Source organism: Gracilinanus agilis, chromosome 1 (genome assembly GCF_016433145.1).
Source record: "Gracilinanus agilis isolate LMUSP501 chromosome 1, AgileGrace, whole genome shotgun sequence".
NCBI classification, from domain to species: domain Eukaryota; kingdom Metazoa; phylum Chordata; class Mammalia; order Didelphimorphia; family Didelphidae; genus Gracilinanus; species Gracilinanus agilis.
In genome coordinates this window covers 322,253,954-322,273,201 of record NC_058130.1, presented here as the reverse complement: position 1 = coordinate 322,273,201, position 19,248 = coordinate 322,253,954, and the positions used below count along the sequence as shown (strand labels likewise).

Below are 19,248 nucleotides of genomic sequence, written 5' to 3'. Positions count from 1 at the left end.
TTATATAAGAACACAATGGTACAATCTTATTCATGAAATCAAAATTCTACATGTTAAATTTTGTTTCCATTGACTTCTTTTATAAAATGAAGACATGTTCCTTTATGGGCATGGGTGGGGTTTGAGGGGAGAACCCTTGGCTCTAAGCTGTAATAGAATAACACTAAGATTTTATGAATCTTTTCTTAAAATGACATATTTAAAGGAAAAACAATTTTAAAATAAAATAATATCATTCAAAATAAAGCAAGTTAAAAGACCAAAACCCTTAGTGATCTCCAGGTGAAGAGGTAACAACAGCAAGATGGAAAGTAATAAGGGTTAATTTTTTTTTCAATTTGGCAAAAATTTTCACTTGCTTTCAAGCTGACTGAACCCTTCTAATTTTGTGCCCAAGGTAATTATTTTAGTTCTCTTTTGTACACTTATATTTTCAAATATACTTAATGATTTCTGAATGTAAAGCTGAAGGTTTTATCCTATCATGTCACCAGGCATCTTAAATATTGTTTGCTCTCCCTCTTTAAACAAACATTTTTCACTATGTAAAAGGTATGCTTTTTCTCTAGAGTTCTTGGTTATGGTTGGCCTCTTTTAATCCTGTACTCCAAAATGGTAAACTAAACATATGATCAAACAGGCTTGGATATTTTTAAAACATCGTTGAAAACAATCAAACCAAGACTTTATATTATAATATATTCTGTTCTATTTGTCTTGATTTGGAAAAATATATCAACACAACAAATCACTCTTGCTATTCTTTTAGTTTTTCAGTTCTTTATCCTAGATTTTTTTCTCCCTGTGTATATAGAGGATATTTTATTAATCACATCTTCATTTTCAACACTAATAAGTAGTCTATTATGATTCTATTGTAGATCAAGTATGTTATATCACATTTATATGTTAAACTTTAAGAAGCCAGAATTCCAAAATATTCATGGGATATCAAGTTCCATGTAATAACAACTACATTATAAGAAAGCTCAACAATAGATTTATTGTATTTTATTACCATTAATTCCTTTAAAGGTGGCTTTTCAAGCATAATTACAGTCTTAAATTCTTTTAAATTATTAAGCATTGTACACATCCTTACACTTATACTTAAAACAATCCTGTTAAGGAAGAGAAGAAGCAATATTCTCATTTTACAATTAGCTAAACTGAATCACAGAAACAAACTTTTTCTCAGTGACATAGGCAAACTAGAATTATAAATGAGATTTCATAACTGATATCTATACTGTTCTATAACAGATCTGAATGTAATAAAGAAAGCAATTCAATACTAACATGCATCTATCAACTGAATCTAATTATTATGAATATTACAGTAGGATGGTGCCTGAAATTAGATGTATTAAGAAAAGGAAACCTATTGTAGTTTCAACATATATGCCTGAGAAATAGTATTTTTTTTGCAAGCCACTTACCCTCTTTCTTTTACCATGGTAAAATGGGTACAATAACATACAATTCATTATAGTCTAAACAAACCCAGTGATGGGCAAACTATTCCCCTTGGGCCAGATCCAGGCTGCAGTTTGCCTATAGTTTGTAGCTTGTGGTGGTGTAGTGATTAGGGAATTGCTTAAGGCAGAGATGTGCAAACTATAGCCTAGATCTGGCCCAAGGGGAATAGTTTGCCCATCACTGGTCTAAACAATTTCATGAAGAAAAAGATCATTCAAGAAATTCCTGAGAGTTTCTCAGTTTAAAAAGTTTACACAGTTTCTATGTATTAACATTAATAATATAATATTGATAATCGACTCAATTCTATTGTTATAAACTGTCTCTAAGGTAATATGCAACTAAGCTTTAAAAAACTCTTAATCAAGCCCTTATGAAAATTATCTTACCCAAAGTATCTACTTCTGTGATTGACTTTGTTTCTAGATGAAGATCTATATCCTTTGGAATGGTTAGAGGCTTACTTTCAATATGACCATTGTATTTCCTATAAAAATGAGATAAGAAATACAAAAGATTATCAAATTGTTATCTAGATTGCTATGTCACACTTTAACTTTCTGGCATTTCAAATAGAATGGGGGTAATGAATAGCTGACAATAATGAAATAACCATTTATTTGAAAGGAGTAAGGGCAATGGATCAGGGTCCAGGCCTGGAATCAGGAGGACCTGGGTTCAAATGTGGCCTTAGTTACTTCTTAGCTGTGTGACTTTCGGCAAGTCACTTAATCCCAAATGCCTAGTACTTGCTGCTCTTCTGTTTTAGAACTGATACTAAAACAGAGGGTAAGGGTTTAAAGGGAGGAAAGGAGGGAGGGAAGGAGGAAGGGAGAGAAGGGAAGGAAGAAGAAAAGGAGCGAAAAGAAGGGAGAATGGTTGGAGGGAGGGAGGAAGGAAAATTACAGAGGTAAATTATTTTGATGAATACTTACTTGATAAAGCTTCACTAAGTGAACACACTAGACATCCAATGTAAAGGAACAAAACTTTGTTGATAATATCAGTCAGTTTATTAATAGTTTGACAAAAAGCTCAAACCTTAATCCTATACTCATTGTTCGGAATAAGAATCATGAACCCGAACTTCCAAAGAGACTGTCGACACTGAAATTGTATTAGCTGAGACCAGGGATAAAACAGGGAGTTGGGGGTGCCATGACTTATGTAATAGCAGTATCATATATATTGCTGTGTCATTCTAGAATTTAGAAAAAAGAAAACTAGAAAAATAAAGCATACATAAACAAACATGTATCCTACAATTGAGACATCAAATAAGATAATTTAAAACATTAAGCTTTAATTTTTTTAAATAATAATCATAAAAAATTATGTTAATATATAAGCAAATACCTATTGAGTATCTTCCATTTACAAAGCATGGTCCTAGAAACATTTGTATAAGTTAATTATTTAAAAGAATAAGTAATTAGGACTTTTTAATATAAAAAATGGTCCATTAATATGCAATAATGAGATGATGACATTCTTTGGTGTAAGATGATGATTTAAACATTTATGAAATTAACAGTTTTTAAAAAAATAATAGCTACCGAAATAATTTGTAAATAATGGCTATAAATTATTCCTTAAGCATAAATGTTTTTAATAGATCTAAGTATCTTGCTAAAGACAAGAAAAAAATGCTATATTTATGGTGTATATTAATTTTTTTAAATATCAAGTATAAGATTTGAATAAGACAAAATTCATCAAATTTTTTAAATCTATGGTTACAATAGGCTTGGCCTATAAAGCTTTATAACTTTACATTTACAACTACTAAATGTAGAAATTTCATAGTAGTGAGAAAATTATTTTTATGTATATGAGTTATTTAATAAAGAAGCTATTCTAGGAAGGAAATTTTCAGGAAATAATTTTATGAGGCTTTTTAATATATAGAACTACAATTGTATTGGCATATGGAACTCCAAGTATATAAATATTCCCTCACGACACATCAGAAATGAATCCCTGCTCTATTAGAAAGATGGCTGGTGTTACGAAACATGGAAGGATTTGAACACAAGTTGGTTTGTGTCCTATTTCTCCACAGAACTCTCTACTGACACAACACTGCCTCCTGAGGATTACTAGACAGTACCTAATTTCAGTTTTCTGTATTTGGATTTTTGTACATCAAATTTTCTTAAAGTACTTCAAATATATCAAATATATCAATTATATAAAAAAATCAAGACACTTTTATCACTTGTTTGTTTCTACTGCAAATTCCTTAGTTTCTTCATCTTGATATTTATCATAACTTCCAAGTTTCTCTGCTTGAATGCCTAATACAAAAATATTATTGTAACAAATTGCATTTAACAATGATACTATAATAAACAATGACACATTTACCTATCTTTTTTGCTCTTTCCCCTTTGCTGTTTTCCTGCAAGAAGGCGTAATTCTTCTTCAGTTGGATGCTGATACCATCTCAAACTAACAAAAAAGAAAGCAACAAAATAAATTGTAATAATAATCAGTGCCATTTAAGATTTTAAAAGATATCGATGTATTTATTCTAAATATTTTAGGAAGCAATTCCTTCTCTTATTCTCTCCATTGAAATGTAGGACCATGGCAATAAATAAATTAAGCTTTCTTTACACATATTACTTATGTGGATAAGGTCAAGTCTTCAAATTGGACTTCAAATTAGGCAGTATTTTGATTTTTCTACTTTCTGGAGGAGGTAAATCCTACCTAAACTGTTCCCCAAAGAGGTTAACAAGTGACAAAAGTGGCCAATTTGCACTACCCATATTAGTCTTTTACTCTCTGGTGTAGGTATCAAGTAGAGAAAAAAGAAAAGGAAGCAATAAAAATTATTGGGATAATAAATTGCAGATGATCAAATTTTCTATACTGTTTACTTTTTAAAAAGTAAAATTTGCATTTATACTAGTCAAATAGTTTCCACAATGGGGTTCATGATGAATACTGAATATTGTTTAAAGAACAGTTAGGAGAGGGGAAAGGCAACAGAGGGTAGGTTAGGTACTTTCAGAAATATTAACCTGGGGCCAGAATTTCAACTTGCAACATTTATCAGAACCCTTGAACCAAAAGACAATTTCTGAACCCCAAGATTAGTTTGTTTATAGCCTTGTTCTCTATACAAGGAAGGAAACTAATAACGTGAGAAAGAATTTTTTTTTCGCCTTTACCTTATCTTAGAATCAGTACTGTGTATTGGTTCCAGGGCAGAAGGCAATGGGGGTTAAATGACTTGCCCAGGGTCACACAGCTGGAAAGTGTCTGAGGTCAGATTTGAACATAGGACCTCCTACCTCTCAGCCTGTCTCTCAATCCACTGAGCCACCCAGCTGCTCCTAGGAAAGAATTATCTTAACACATCAAAACCATACCTATTTCAAATCCTCTAGTCATTTTAATCAAGATTTCTGGATAGCTGGTTCTTGATCTCTAATAGTATGAAGTTTTTTTTTTAATTAATGATTCAGTATGGAAATATGAAATGTTTAAAAAAAAGAATAAAATGAAAATGTTGATGACTCGTCACTGCCATTATTATGATAAAACTATTCTATGCTATAATTAAGGAAAGATATCTTCTGATGTATTTTTCTCAACAGTGAATGGTCTCAGACTGCTGTGCTCTTTAAGTTTTTATCTTTTTAAAAAATTCTTGTCTTCTAAAGTTACTGCTTATTGCTATCAATAGATTTGCCTATAACAACACCACTTCCTTCAATTTTTCAATTGTAATCTGTGTAGCCTTAGAAATCAGATAACAAGAATAGTTTTATTAAGAAGAATTGGATTTGAATAAGCACTTGAGAAGGCCCTATTAATAAAGTGTATGGCCTTTTTGACCATTATTTTGGCTTCTCAAGGCCTCCCATCTCATTTTTTATTGCTAGTTTTTTATTTTTTATATTTTGCTTAGTCTCAAGTTCTTAGTCCTATTGGTGGGACAGAGTGAACTATCACTCTCTATCAAATACAAGTACAAACATGTCAAAATGAATAATAATATCTGGATTATTCTTGTCTGTTGATGCACTCACACAAGATGATATAATCTTAGCTTAAAATACCATTTTAGTAACTTAGCTCAATGGTCTAATTTTACTAAAAAACAATGTGCAGTTCCATGTACTTCACAAAACTAAAAAGCGTCATATCACTTCAATTTAACTTTTATTTCATAATTTAAGAAATACTAGTATCCCAGTCAAATTGAAAAATAAACTAATTACACAAGGAACTGAAAACAAACTAAATCTTTAAACTTCAGTATTGCGTGAGTGTGTGTGTGTGTGTGTGTGTGTGTGAGAGAGAGAGAGAGAGAGAGAGAGAGAGAGAGGAGGGGGGGGAGACAGAGAGAGAGGGAGAGAGAGGGAGAGAGAGACACACACACACACACACACACACACACTGACTGGTAAGACTGCACATACCATTCACAAAAAGCTTCCAATCCTAAATAAACACAAAAAACTAAAGAAAGATCTAGTCACATTTATGAATCCTTTTTTTTTTTCTGGATTTCTTTAAAATGACGACATACAAAAATGTATAGGATTTTTAGTCCTAGAAAATCTGTTCAATATTATTTCTTAAAATTCAGTTTCTGGTGCACATGTTCAATATATATATATATATATATATCCCTGTTTTTCTCTGCTAACAATATTCATAGAATACCACAGTCATTTCAGAGAGAGAAGGAAAAAAAATGGCCAAGGCAAGGACAGCAAGGGATTCAGGCATTTCACTTAGGGCAGAGCTGAGGTATTTAAACTTTTTCCTCATCACTTAGGTAGCAGGTCCCACCTACTGTGCATTTGAATAGTAGGTTTAAAGGAGGAAACTTGTGGGCTGGGGATCAGGCAACATGCAATAAACAGGCAAAAGGAGTCTCAGCAATTGAATACGTAGGTGTTTTCATATCTTTCTTTACCCAATAGGTGATGTGTCAAATTTACTGTGCATCTGAACAAAATAGTAGGTTTTTGATGAGCGACATGAAAGAAGTGGTGATTAACCAAACTGAGGAGTCTAAGAAGATGGAGGAGGAAGCAAAGATAATGCATCAGGTTGAAGGGCACAATCAGGAAAAGAGAAAAGCAGGTCTAGCAGGGGCACTAACTTGGAGAAAAAGCAGTACCTTCCCCTAATTCCCCATGCAAAACCCACTATTCAAATGTACAAAAAAAGATTATAGCCTATCACTTACCTCTCCAAGAAGAGAGGGGCCAAGCAAGACACTTCAAAACAAAAAGGAACTTTAATTACAACAGAGTATAACACTCCGTAGCTCTGGATTGAAGGTTTTTTAGACAAGGTATTGATCAGAAAGGATTTTATCTTCTTTTTTGTATAAACACCATTCCTAGTCATTCACCCTGAAGTAACAATGCCTTTAATAGGCAGGTGAGTTAACAGGAAATGGTACAAGAAGTGTAACTAAAGGCTCAAGGCTAGTTAACTTATTTCAAAGGGAAATAATAGCTAAAGAAATTAAAGCATCTTTTCCTGGCCAATATCCTGGTGCTGCCCAATTCCCCAGTGATTTTTCTTTTGTCCAAAAGATAGAGGTTATAGACAAGTTGTTTGAGAGATCCCTTAAAAGTTGCTTTGTTTTTGTAATTTTTCCAAAATTCATTTCCAAACATGAAATATACTTAAAATAGGATAGTTACAGAACACTGAAAGAACAGAGGAAAAAAATTCATTAATCACTTCAGTAATATAGAATAAGTATACTCCCACAAAGGATAAGAAAGGTGTCTTAGCACAGATGACATTTCTTAAATTGTACTGCACACTTGGTATATGCCTGGTAATCCCTAAAAATGTTTTAGTGATCTTTTCTTCAAATTTATTATAAAATTGGTTAAGGAGAGCTTTTTAAAGCACAGGCTATACAAAAGAGTTAGTATATGAGAAAAAAATGGAAAAAGGAGAAAAATCCATTTTCAATACAATCTTCTCCTACCACCACATAAAGCCCAAAATATTCCTTCTCCAAAGTTGACAAATCCAGGATCAAAAGTCAAAAGGAGGTAGTTTAGCCTTAATGACACTGTCTATAATGGTGGCTCAAGTTGAAAATCCTTAATGAATTTCTGAGAACAGAAATCGGGTTATTTTGTGTTATTAGGATAAAACCTATTATTAACTGACAGCTACAAATTAAACAACTCAAACATACTTCCAGAATCATATTGCTTATACACAAAATTCTGAAAGCATTACCGGGTATTCTAGAAGTTCTTTTAAAAATAACTCATCTCTCCTATAAATAAGCTATATGAACCTGGGCAAGTCTCTTAATTGCTCAGTGATGAAGCTAACTATAAGTTTCAAGGAGTTACTGATCTAAATTGGCCAAGATCCACAAAGTTCCTCCAAGGGAGGTGGAGAGAGAAGAATAGGTCCAAGAAAATAATAATAGCAATAATTTTTCATTAACTGGGGGGTGAGGGAGATCCAGAAAAGTTTAAACAGTAAATGGGCCAGACTAAGATGAAACTCTAAGAAAATATAAATTCCTTATTTCTTTATCTTATTTCCCTTTTTGAAAAATGCCTGGATTTGGGACACCAAGTAGCTCAGTGGAGAATGAGCCAGGCCTGGAGACTGGAGATCCTGGGTTCAAATCTGGCTTCAGCCACTTCTAGCTGTGTGGTCCTAGGCAATTCACTTAACCCCAATTGTCTAGTTTTTACCACTCTTCAACCCTGGAACTGATCCTTAGTATAGATTCTAAGATAGAAGGTAAGGGTTTTTAAAAATTGGTTGGATTACTTTTTTAAACAGTCTACCATAACCAGGTCTCCACTGGTGACCTTCATCCTACAAGGGAACAGAGGCTATGAAAGAGCGGTACTATCAAAAAGTAACAACTAACAAAATCAAAAATGAAACTGTAAAGTCTATAGGAGAAGACAAAAACAAAAATGCCATGAAGCAAGTTTTTGTATATATATCATAAAAAACAAAACAAACAAATCAAAACACACAGATGTTTAAAATTGTATGGGATACAAGCAATATTCTAGAATAGAGCTATCCAACTCACAGCCCTTAAGCAAGATTCTTAAATTATATTAAAATGTAAGGTGGGAAATGTATAACAAGATAAATAAATGAATAACACAACTAATATTAATTTGTGCTTTTCTAATTCATTTCTGAGTGTGAGAGCATTATTCTAAGATCAACCTTTTGATGAAAAAGAATGTGTATTTACTATAAAATATGTAACCTTCCAAGGAGCTCATTTGATTTTGAGGTAATTTCTCCTGACATCTCAAACCTAAATTTGCCCCTATAACTTGCAACTACTGTTCTTACTTCTGCAGCTGACTTAAACAAAAAATATTTAATGTTTCTTTCAGATAACAGCCTTTCTGAACAAAGCTATCATATCAGACTTCTCTCAGCTCACAAAATCTAATTTCTTAAAAAATTCTTATATGACACAGAATCAAGAACTTTCACCATTGTTGCTGTCCTCTTCTGGACAATCAAACTCTGGACACTAACGTTTATCTATGTTCTTCCTAAACTGCTGACAACTAGAAAATAAGGTTTTAACATTATTTTTAATGTTTCTTATGTTATTAAAAATAGCTTTCACTTGAGTTATTCTCCCTCTCAAGCTTCTTCTTAAAGCATATTTTTTTAGCATTAAAGTTTTCTCAAATTTTTCCCTTTCTCCTAGCAGCAACAATCTTTTCCAGAGTATCATTGATTGCAAAATAAGGAGCTAGAAAGCTAGAAATGCCATAAAGTAAAGATTCTGGGGTCCATGAACTTGTTTTTTAAAATATTTTTAAAATTCTATTTCAATGTTGATATAATTGGTTTCTTCTGTAATCATACATTTATCTTATGCATTTAAAAACCATGTAAGAAAGGGTCCGTAATTTCATACCAGATTGGAAAAAAGAGTATACAATACAAACAAAACTTAAGAACCCCAGCCCTAGACTGAACACTAGTGTAAACCCTTCATTTTAGAGGTTAAAAAGTGGAAAACCACAAAGATTAAATGACTTGTCCAAAGTTACATAAGCAGGTAAAATAACAGCCAGAATTTGAGCCACAGCTCTTCATTCCAAATTCTGTCCTCTTCCTGATCTAGCACATTGCCTTCATTTGAGCTTATTAAAAAAAAAATCATCAGGGTTTTAATCTTCACATCTATATTAAGAATATTAATATTATTACATAATAAAAAAAATAAATTACTCCTCCACAAGAAATTTAGGTACTGTTTTCCCTCAGATCTTCTGTATGCACTAAGTAAAAATCAAAACACTTTACAAACTAGATAGTGAAATATAAAAAAGAAAGGCACTTGAAGTAGCCTGACTAAATTTAAACAACATTCCTGGCCAGAATTTAAGTGACACCAATGGAATTGCACTCAATACTAATTTTGGTACTGAATGCAATATTAAATAATGCAACACATATACTTTACAACAAGGTCATACTCTCATGGCCAATAAAGTATTATAATGTTGTAAAGTACTTTCCTCACTTCACAGTGAGGTAGGTGTGCAAGTTTCATTATTGTTTGTTATTCAGACATAGAAACTAAGCCTCAGAAAAGTTATTTATTTACAGTTCAAGGTTCTAACCCTTATCATCTGATTCCACCACTCCAATTCACTACCGATTCTCTAGCACAAGTTCATGAATTCCAACACTATACACATATCAAAATCAAAGGCTCAACTCACAAAGAAAATTCTGGAATACTGAAGATAAAATGCAGGAATCTGGATTTTTATTTTCTAGTAAAATTGTCAAACTTGATATTGGTAGGCAAAAAAAAAGAAGAAAAAAATAATTTATCACATAGAATACATAACAGATGAAGATAAGGAAAAGTTGTCAAGAACAAAATGTCACTGAAAGAAATATAAGTCTTCATAAGCTGTACATTTAATGAATCAGCAGACATGTTTGCTCTAGTTAAAAAAATCTTAAAGAATTTTTCAAAACACAAACACAGAGAGGTTATCAGTATAATACAAGAAGGAGGAGTTCAAAACTTCATTAAAGTATTAAGTTCGATTTTATCTGTAGATCAAAAATAAATCAATTGAGACTCAAATAATTTGGAATTCACAATAATTTATAAATCTGTCTGCCTAAAGATTCCCTTTACATGATTTATGGGAAAAGGATAAATTAATTACATAAATAAGATTATAGAAAAAATGTTAAGCACTCTTATAAAATTTGCAAAATTATTACTCAGCCATACAATTAATATGGTAATTACAAATGACCCATAACTATCTATTAAAATAGGTCATATAGGCCTAAAAATAGAATTCTCATGATACTGTTGATTATTATAAATTTGAATTTTAAAATTCTCTAATTTAGGTTGCTTTGCCCCTTTTCCATTAGACTGAATTAATGGGAATCTGCAATATGATAAAGTGTTGGGGGGGGGGTGCAAGTGACACACCTAAAGAATATCAGTCAAGATGACTAATATTTAGAAAATGGACCCAGCCTATAATAAACATTAAAGGAAATAAAGGCTTACCTATATTTACGTATAGGAAATTATCATGAGGAAAGTGGTGTTCGGTTATTCTCTATCTCCACAAAAGGCCCAAACATGAGAAAAAGGATGAAAATACATCAAGAGAATATGGTAATTTCAGAGATGAAAAACTAGGGGTAATGTTATAGACAAATAAGTGGCAAATATGGTTCCTGTGATCACAGTGTAATCAACCAATAATCGTTTATTAAGTACCTATGATGAAGAAAGGCACTATTACTAAGTGCTAAGACAAAAATAAAAGCCTCTCCCCTCAAAGAGGTTTATATTGTACAGGTAAAACAATATGTATCCATATATACTTCAATATCATGAAGTAATTTCCTCTTTCTCATGCACATTCTTATCCCCAACCTATTTAAGTTAAACATTCTGGAGCTCTTTTCAGCAAAACAAGGAAATAATTTATATTTTAAGTAGGAGGTAACTGTCATTAACAGGTACACATAATCACTATCAGTGTGGGATACACTTTGATTTGTTTCTGCAGGAGCAGAGTTTGATTCAAACAACAACACTATGACAAAAACATGAGTTTTCAGGAAATCTGATGAAAATTAAGAATGACACCTATCTATGAAACACGACAAAGTTAAATAGTTCACACAGGAATTGAATCTACTAACTTGACCTTATAGCTTTTCATTTTAACAATATAATTTCATGGAAAATTAATAAAAATATAATTTTTTAGTTTCCTTCCTCACCATTTTTATTGTTACTATGAATTTTTACTTATTTTTTTTAACTTTATGCTTTTGTTAAACTGATTTATTTTTAAGTCAATATCAAAATCAGTTTATTCTTGACTTACCTGCCATTACAGAGAAGCCATCTAGCAAGAGAATAGTGAGGTAAGATCTTCTGCATGACACTGGCCATCACCATGGTAACAACCAATTGTATACCTATCACACCCTATAAAAAAAAAGTCAGTAATGAGTAATGGGATGGAGAGATCTGTTGGGTCTCTTTGAATGACCCTCACATATCCCCCAAATAATATTTTTAAAAGCATTAAACAGTAAATGTTAGTTTACTATAGAAATCTATCATAATGATAGGTATTCTACATTTAAAAAGTAAATATTTAAAGATTTACAATTCTCCTTATAAACTTTCAAAAATTACCAAATGACCATATCCATGTATGTATTTCAAAATAGTCAGGGAAGAATCTAAATATATGAAATTATTTGTATATACATTCAGAAACTGTGTGCTCATGGAAATTTTTCTGCATAAGTTAAATTTTCTCATTTTTAACCTCAATACAAAATTTAAAATTTTTTCTTTTCTAATTTATGCATTTTAACCCACTAAGGACAGCAATCTTTTCCAAAATGACATGGCAACCCAGTGATCCCTGTTCTTTCAGAATATATATGATGCATCAATTTTAAGTAGTAGGGATAAGACACACTGTTCCCAAATCCTGATGCCTCCTTCAGTTTACTCCTTCAGATTACTGACTCCTTTCCCAGGTACTGATTAGAAGACAATTACAATAGAATAAAATTGTTAGCCCTTGTTAAAGAAAGTTGAAAACAATAAAGTACCAAAATGATCTTATGAATTAAATTTCACCTAAGTAGCAATCTCAAACCATAATCAATATTATAATGGCTCATAGGCAGAATTCAAGGAAAGTTTTTGTACAAATATCAAAATGAACATAAGGAACTTCAGGCAGGTTCAGCTAGGTTGCTCAGTGGCTAGAGCCAGGCCTGCAAGTCAGGAGGTCCAAGGTTCAAATACGAACTCAAGACACTTTCTAGGTATGACTTCTGAGCAAGTCGCTTTACTTTATCCCAATTGCCTATCCAGTAATGGGCAAACTTTTTAAAGAGGGCCAAATGAAAGGAAACGCTCATCTGTCAGTCTGTTTCTAAGGCAATTCTTTCAAAGTTTCATTGTATTGTAACCTACTCATTGTATTCATCAGATTAGGAATAATGTCATGAAGCTGGATAGAATATTTCAGGGGGCCACATCTGGCCCATAGGCCATAGTTTGCCCATCACTGGCCTAGACCATTCTTCTACCTTGGAACCAAAGCATAATATTTATTCTAAGATAGAAGTCAAGGGTTTAAAAAAAAAAAAAAAAGAACCCTTAGCTTCTGATAATTTCTGGAAGGCGACTTTTGTAGAAAGTGTTTAAGATATTTTATGCTATCTCTTGAATTTTTTTATGCCCTATCATACCAGTTTCAAATAAAAAAGGTGAAATGGGGGTCAAGCACACAAAACAAACTTATTTGACTTTTTTGTCTTAGTGACACATTTATATATATATATATATATATATATATATATACACATTCAGTGAATTTAGAATTTGGAAAAGCACCAAAATAACACGGTTGACAATGTGACTTAAAACTTGGATTCTTATTGGTTCTCTATCAATTATATAACATGCTTAATAAGGTTCTAAATGCTATCAGTAGATTGTTGATCTGTCTCTATAGATGATTTCTATATATTTGTCATGTAAGTTGGTTTTTTTTAAATCATCTTTTATGCACTTGTACATACTAGCCATCCACTACAGGCAAACCAAAATGTTTGAAAAGTCAATAAGAAGCTGGTAGAGCAAAAGCAAAAAGAGCTCAAACCACTATGAGAATCCTCTCAATCAACCTTAAAATACTGCCTCAAAACAAATACTAGAGTGAAATAGCCAACAAGATGACTAAGTGAGGCCACTTTCATAAAGGGAACTACTTGAAAGGTAGGTAAGTAGAGAAAGTCTAGTTTACTGAGGTGAGAGGGGAGGAAGCACAGCGCACAGAAGGATACACGAAGGAGTGCTGGCACAAACCAACAACAAAAGCCCCCCCCCCCCCTTTCTCCATATTCTGAATGCAGGCCCAAACCAACATCCATGTCTTCAGACCCTGCCTAAGTCAACAGCAGTGCAACCTTAGGCCCACCCCTTAAAGTTCCAAGCCTCAAAATTAAGAGGCAGTCTGCTTGGCACCGCTGATCTGTATAAGTCCAGCATTGGGCCTGGATCCTCAGCCCAAGCTTATAGTGAGGATCTGAATACCATTACTTTATGTCTAGTCTGTGTAGGCCCAGACAAAGGCAAAACTACCAAAACTCAAAGCAAAGATATAAGTCCCAAGTTACAAGTCCCAGGGCAAGGCAGTCCACAACCTTCCTGACCTGATCAAGCCCAAAGTAAAACCAAAAGCCCTCACCCAAGCCTGAGGCTAGACTGAGCCCAGCAGCATAGGGTAGCTCAGTGTTCTGAGCTCTTGAAAGCCATCAACAGTCAAGAGAGGGTGATTGAATCACCACTGGGAGGTAGCTTTCAGAGCTCCCAGTCCACAGGCCATCACATCATCTTGGAAGAATTAAAACTTAAGAAAGTGTCCTCCTAACCTGAGAACCTCGTCCACCTTTAATATAAAAGTAGAAGTCAAGAAAAAGGTTTGGGAAAATGAGCAAAATTTTTTAAAAAACCACCTAACCACAGAAAATTTTTATGGAGACGAAGAGGAGCAAAGTACAAACACAGAAGGGATCAATGAAAGCAAAGCAAATACATGCAAAATTTCAAAGAAAAATATGAATTAGCCTTGGGCTCTGGAAAATTCCAAAAAGGATTTCAAAAATCAATCAAGAGATGATGAGGAAAAACGGGGAAGAGAAATAAAAGCAATGCAAGAAGAAATTCACAGCAGAATTGGCCAAAAGAAAAAGGAACACAAAAAGGAAGAAAATTATTCCTTAAAAATTTGAATTGGGCAACTAAGGCAAAAAGTTGGAAAATGGGGGGGGGTGTCTAACGATTGGGGAATGGTTGAACAAATTGTGGTATCTCTGATGTGATGGAATATTATTGTGCTGAAAGGAATAATGAACTGGAAGAATTCCATGTGAACTGGGAAGACCTCCAAGAATTGATGCAGAGCAAACAGAGCAGAACCAGGAGAACATTGTACACAGAGACTGATTTGTGGCACAAATACTTTTCTACTAGCAGCAATGTAATGATGTAGGACAATATGGAGGAACTTATGAGAAAGAACACTATTCACATACAGAGAAAGAACTGTGGGAGTAGAAACGCAGAAGAAAAACATATAATCAATCACATAGTTTGATGGGGATATGATTAAGGTTTGATATTAAAAGATCACTCTACTGAAAATATGAATAACAAGGAAATAGGTTTTGAACAATGATATATGTATAACCCAGTGGAATTGCTTCTCAGCTCCAGAAGAGGGGAGGGAAGGAGGGTCATGAATCATGTAACCATGAATAAATATCCTAAATTTTTAAAAAAAGAATTGGGCAACTAAAGGCTAACGATTTCCTGAGACATCAAGAAACAAGAAAACAAAATGTAAAGAATGAAAAATCTGAAGTAAACTTAAATATCTCATTGAAAAGACAACTGGCAAGGAAGGAAGGAAGGAAGGAAGGAAGGAAGGAAGGAAGGAAGGAAGGAAGGAAGCTTGGAAATAGTAACACAAGAAATTATCAAAGAAAACTGCCCTAATGTTCTTGAATGAAAGGAATCGAAATTGAAAGAATCAGATCACCTCTGGAAAGAAATCCCAAATGATAACTCCAAGGAATATTACAGCTAAATTTAAGCGCTCCCACACCAAAGAGAAAATACTGCAAGCAGCAAGAAAGAATTTGTATTCAAATACACATTAAGGGATCAGAAAGGTTGGAATATGATATTCTGGAAGGAAAAAGACTAAGTTTACAATCCAGAATCACCTATCCAGCAAAACTGAATATATTCTTTTGGTGGGGGGAAATGGTTATTTAATAAAATAGAAGATTTCCAAGTATTGCTGATGAAAAGACCACAGCTAAACAGGAAATCTGATGTCCAAACATAAAACACAAGTGAAGCCTAAAAAGGCTAACAGAGAGAAAATTTAAGGGATTCAACAAGATCAAACTGTATGTATTCCTATGTGGACAGATGATATTTGTGAATCTTAAAAATTTTTATCAGTATACAGAGCCAGAGGGTTTGGGAGTAAACTGATTAGGATAATATGATATGCAACAACAAAAAAATCAAGAAGATTGCATAGAGAGAAAAGGGAAGGGGAAGGTGGAATGGGATATATTATCTCACCTAAAGAGGGATGAAAAACCATTACAATAGAGGGGAGGATGAGAGTGGTGACAAGCAATGCTTAAACCTTACTCTCATCATAAATGGCTCAGAGAGGGAATAACAACCATATGCATTCAAGTTTAGAATCATTTCTTACCTTACAGAGAAGTAGGAGGGGAATAAGACAAATGGAGGAGGGTAATAGAAGGGAGAGGGAGGTAGAGGGTGGTGATTAAAAGCAAAACACCTGTAAAGGACAGTGCAAAAGGAGAAAGAGCAGGATCAGTAAGATGGAGGTGAATACATAGTTGGTAATCATAACTGTGAATAACCTAAATGGGATAAACTTATGCATTAGGCAGAAGTGGAGAGCAAAGAAGATTCAAAACCAGAATCCTATGATATGTTGTTTACAAGAAACATATCTGAGGCAGAGAGACAAACACAGAGTGAAAATAAAAGGCTAGAGCATAATTTATTGTGTATCACCTAAGTAAAAATAGCAGGAGTAGCAAACATGATCTCAGACAAAGCTAAAGCAAAAATAGATCTGATTAAAAGAGATAAGGGGGGGGGGGGGCAGCTGGGTAGCTCAATGGATTGAGGGTCAGGCCTAGAGATGGGAGGTCCTGGGTTCAGATCTGGCCTCAGACGCTTTCCAGCTATGTGACCCTGGGTAGGTCACTTGACCCCCATTGCCCACCCTTACCACTCTTCCACCAAGGAGCCAATGCAAGGAGGTTAAGGGTTGAGAAAAAAAAGAGAGAGATAAGGAAGGAAATTACATATTGCTAAAAGATAGTATGAAGCAATATCAATACTAAACATACATGCACCAAATGGTACAGCCTCCAAATTTTTAAAGGAGAAATTAAATGGGCTTCGGGAGGAAACAAAGGGTAAAATTATAATAGTGGGGGACCTCAAATTCCTCCTTTCAGATCCAGATAAATCAAACCAAAAAATAAGTAAAGGAAATAAATGAAATTTTAGAAAAGTTAGAAAACTGAATGGAAATAGAAAGGAATAAACCTTCTTTTCAGTAGTACAGCACCTACACAAAAACTGACCAGGTGTTAGGGCATAAAAACATTGCAACCAAATACAGAAAAGCAGAAATAATAAATGTACCCTTTGTAGATCATAATGCAATAAAAATTATAATCAATAAGGATCCATGGAAAGACAAATAAAAAATTAACTGGAAACTAAATGATCTAATGCTAAAAAAAAAGGAATGGATCAAAGAATAAATTATAGAAACAACCAATAATTTTATTAATGAGAATGAAAATGAGAAGATATCATATCAAAATCTATGGGATACAGACAAAGCAGTACTTAAGGGAAAAAATTTGTATCTCTAAATACTTACATCAATAAAATAGAGAAAAAGCAGATCAATGAATTATGTATACAATTAAAGAAACTAGAAAAAGAACAAATTAAAAAACTACAATTAAAGACTAAATTGGAAATCTTAAAAATTAAAGGAGAAATTAATAAAATTGAAAGTAAGAGAACCCATAGAACTAATAAATAACAGTAGGAATTGTTTTTATGAAACAGCAAATAAAACAGAACATTAGTTAATCTGATTTAAAAAAGTAAAGATGAAAATCAAATAATTCCAAAAATGGAAAAAGTGAACTCACCACAAATGAAGAGGAAATTAAAGCAATCATTAGGAGCTATTTTGCCCAATTATATGCTAATAACTCTAATGTAAGTGAAATAGAGATATATGTACAAAAATATAAATTGCCCAGATTAACAAAAGAGGAAATAGAATAATCTCATTTCAGGAAAAGTAAGTGAGTAAATCATCAAAGAACTCCATAAGAAAAAAATCCCCAGGGCCATATGATAAATTCTATCAATCAAATATTTAAAGAAAAATTAATCTCAAAACTATATAAACTATTTTGGAAAACAAGATAGGCAGAGAAGAATACTACCAAATTCTTTTTATGATACAAATATGAGCAAAAACAGAGAAAGATAATAATAGGCCAATCTCATTAATGAATAGAGATACAAAAATTTTAGCTAGAAAAGTCGATAAAGAAATTAATCAAGACCATTGAGGAAACAAGTAGCCACAGAGCTGGTTCAAGGACCAAATAATACAGTAGCTATCCCCAACTTGAAATTATTTCTGAAAATCCTAATGTGCAATGTGTTGTCAGTTATTTTCAAAAGTTTCATGGTTCTGCTTATCAGAACCATGAAACTTTTAAACAAAATCCAAAGAATTTTGAAGCCATGGGCTTTTAAAAAGAAAATGTGACAAAATGGAAACCATTCAAATTATCTTATATAAGCAAAAGGGAAATTAATATTGTTGTAAAGCACTAATACAACTTTTCATTATGAAACAGTTAAAAATAATATCCTTCTTAGAAACAATTTTTAAAAATACTGTTAGAGTAAAAGTAGCACATAGTGTGAGCTCACAGGCATCAAATAACAGAACCAAAGGAAGTAACAAAATAAATGTTTGATTTAGAAAGACTAGTCATAAGGCAAGTAAGAAGAATAACTGATGAAGAATAGCATAGTTGTTCCAATAATAATCTTTCAATATCAAAAAAGCAGAAAAGTTAATCTCTCCACACACAAGTAAAAGGATGTAGACAAGTCTTATACGTAGACAAAGCCATATTACAATTGATATCACTGTAAGAAAATTCACACCAATGGGACTTACAGATCCAGATGTAAAAGCTGGACTAAAACTGATCTGAAAGTAATTTTTTAAAAAATCAGCAATGTGGGAACATTACAGAATGAAAGTCAACCTGCTACATAATTCACCCTCTCTTCCACGCCCCACAAAAAAAAAATAATGAACAACATTTATCAAAAACCCCAAAGGCTAGCATTATTTGCAATTTAGAAACACTACAAATATTCCCCATACAAAAAACCAGATAAAACAAGGTAGCCTTGATCTGCCATTATTTGGTAGCCAAAGCAATAAGACAGGAGAACAAATGAAAGGTACTTACATCAGTAAAAAGCATGACTCTTGGCAGATGACCCAATGGATATTATACCATCAGCCCCCAAAAAACCAACAAATTAGGGCA

At 33.0% G+C, this 19,248-nt stretch overlaps 1 protein-coding gene across 1 annotated transcript in view; it reads right to left on the bottom strand.

Moving 5' to 3' along the window:
• Positions 1-19,248, bottom strand: part of TMEM161B (transmembrane protein 161B) — a 95,230-nt gene that overhangs the window by 38,629 nt on the left and 37,353 nt on the right. Inside the window, exons 2-4 of the mRNA XM_044657658.1 lie at positions 11,871-11,974; positions 3,847-3,930; positions 1,869-1,966 (exon numbers count right to left, since the gene is read on the bottom strand). Of these exons, the coding sequence (XP_044513593.1) occupies positions 1,869-1,966; positions 3,847-3,930; positions 11,871-11,974 (286 nt within the window). The remainder of the gene's footprint in view (positions 1-1,868; positions 1,967-3,846; positions 3,931-11,870; positions 11,975-19,248) is intronic.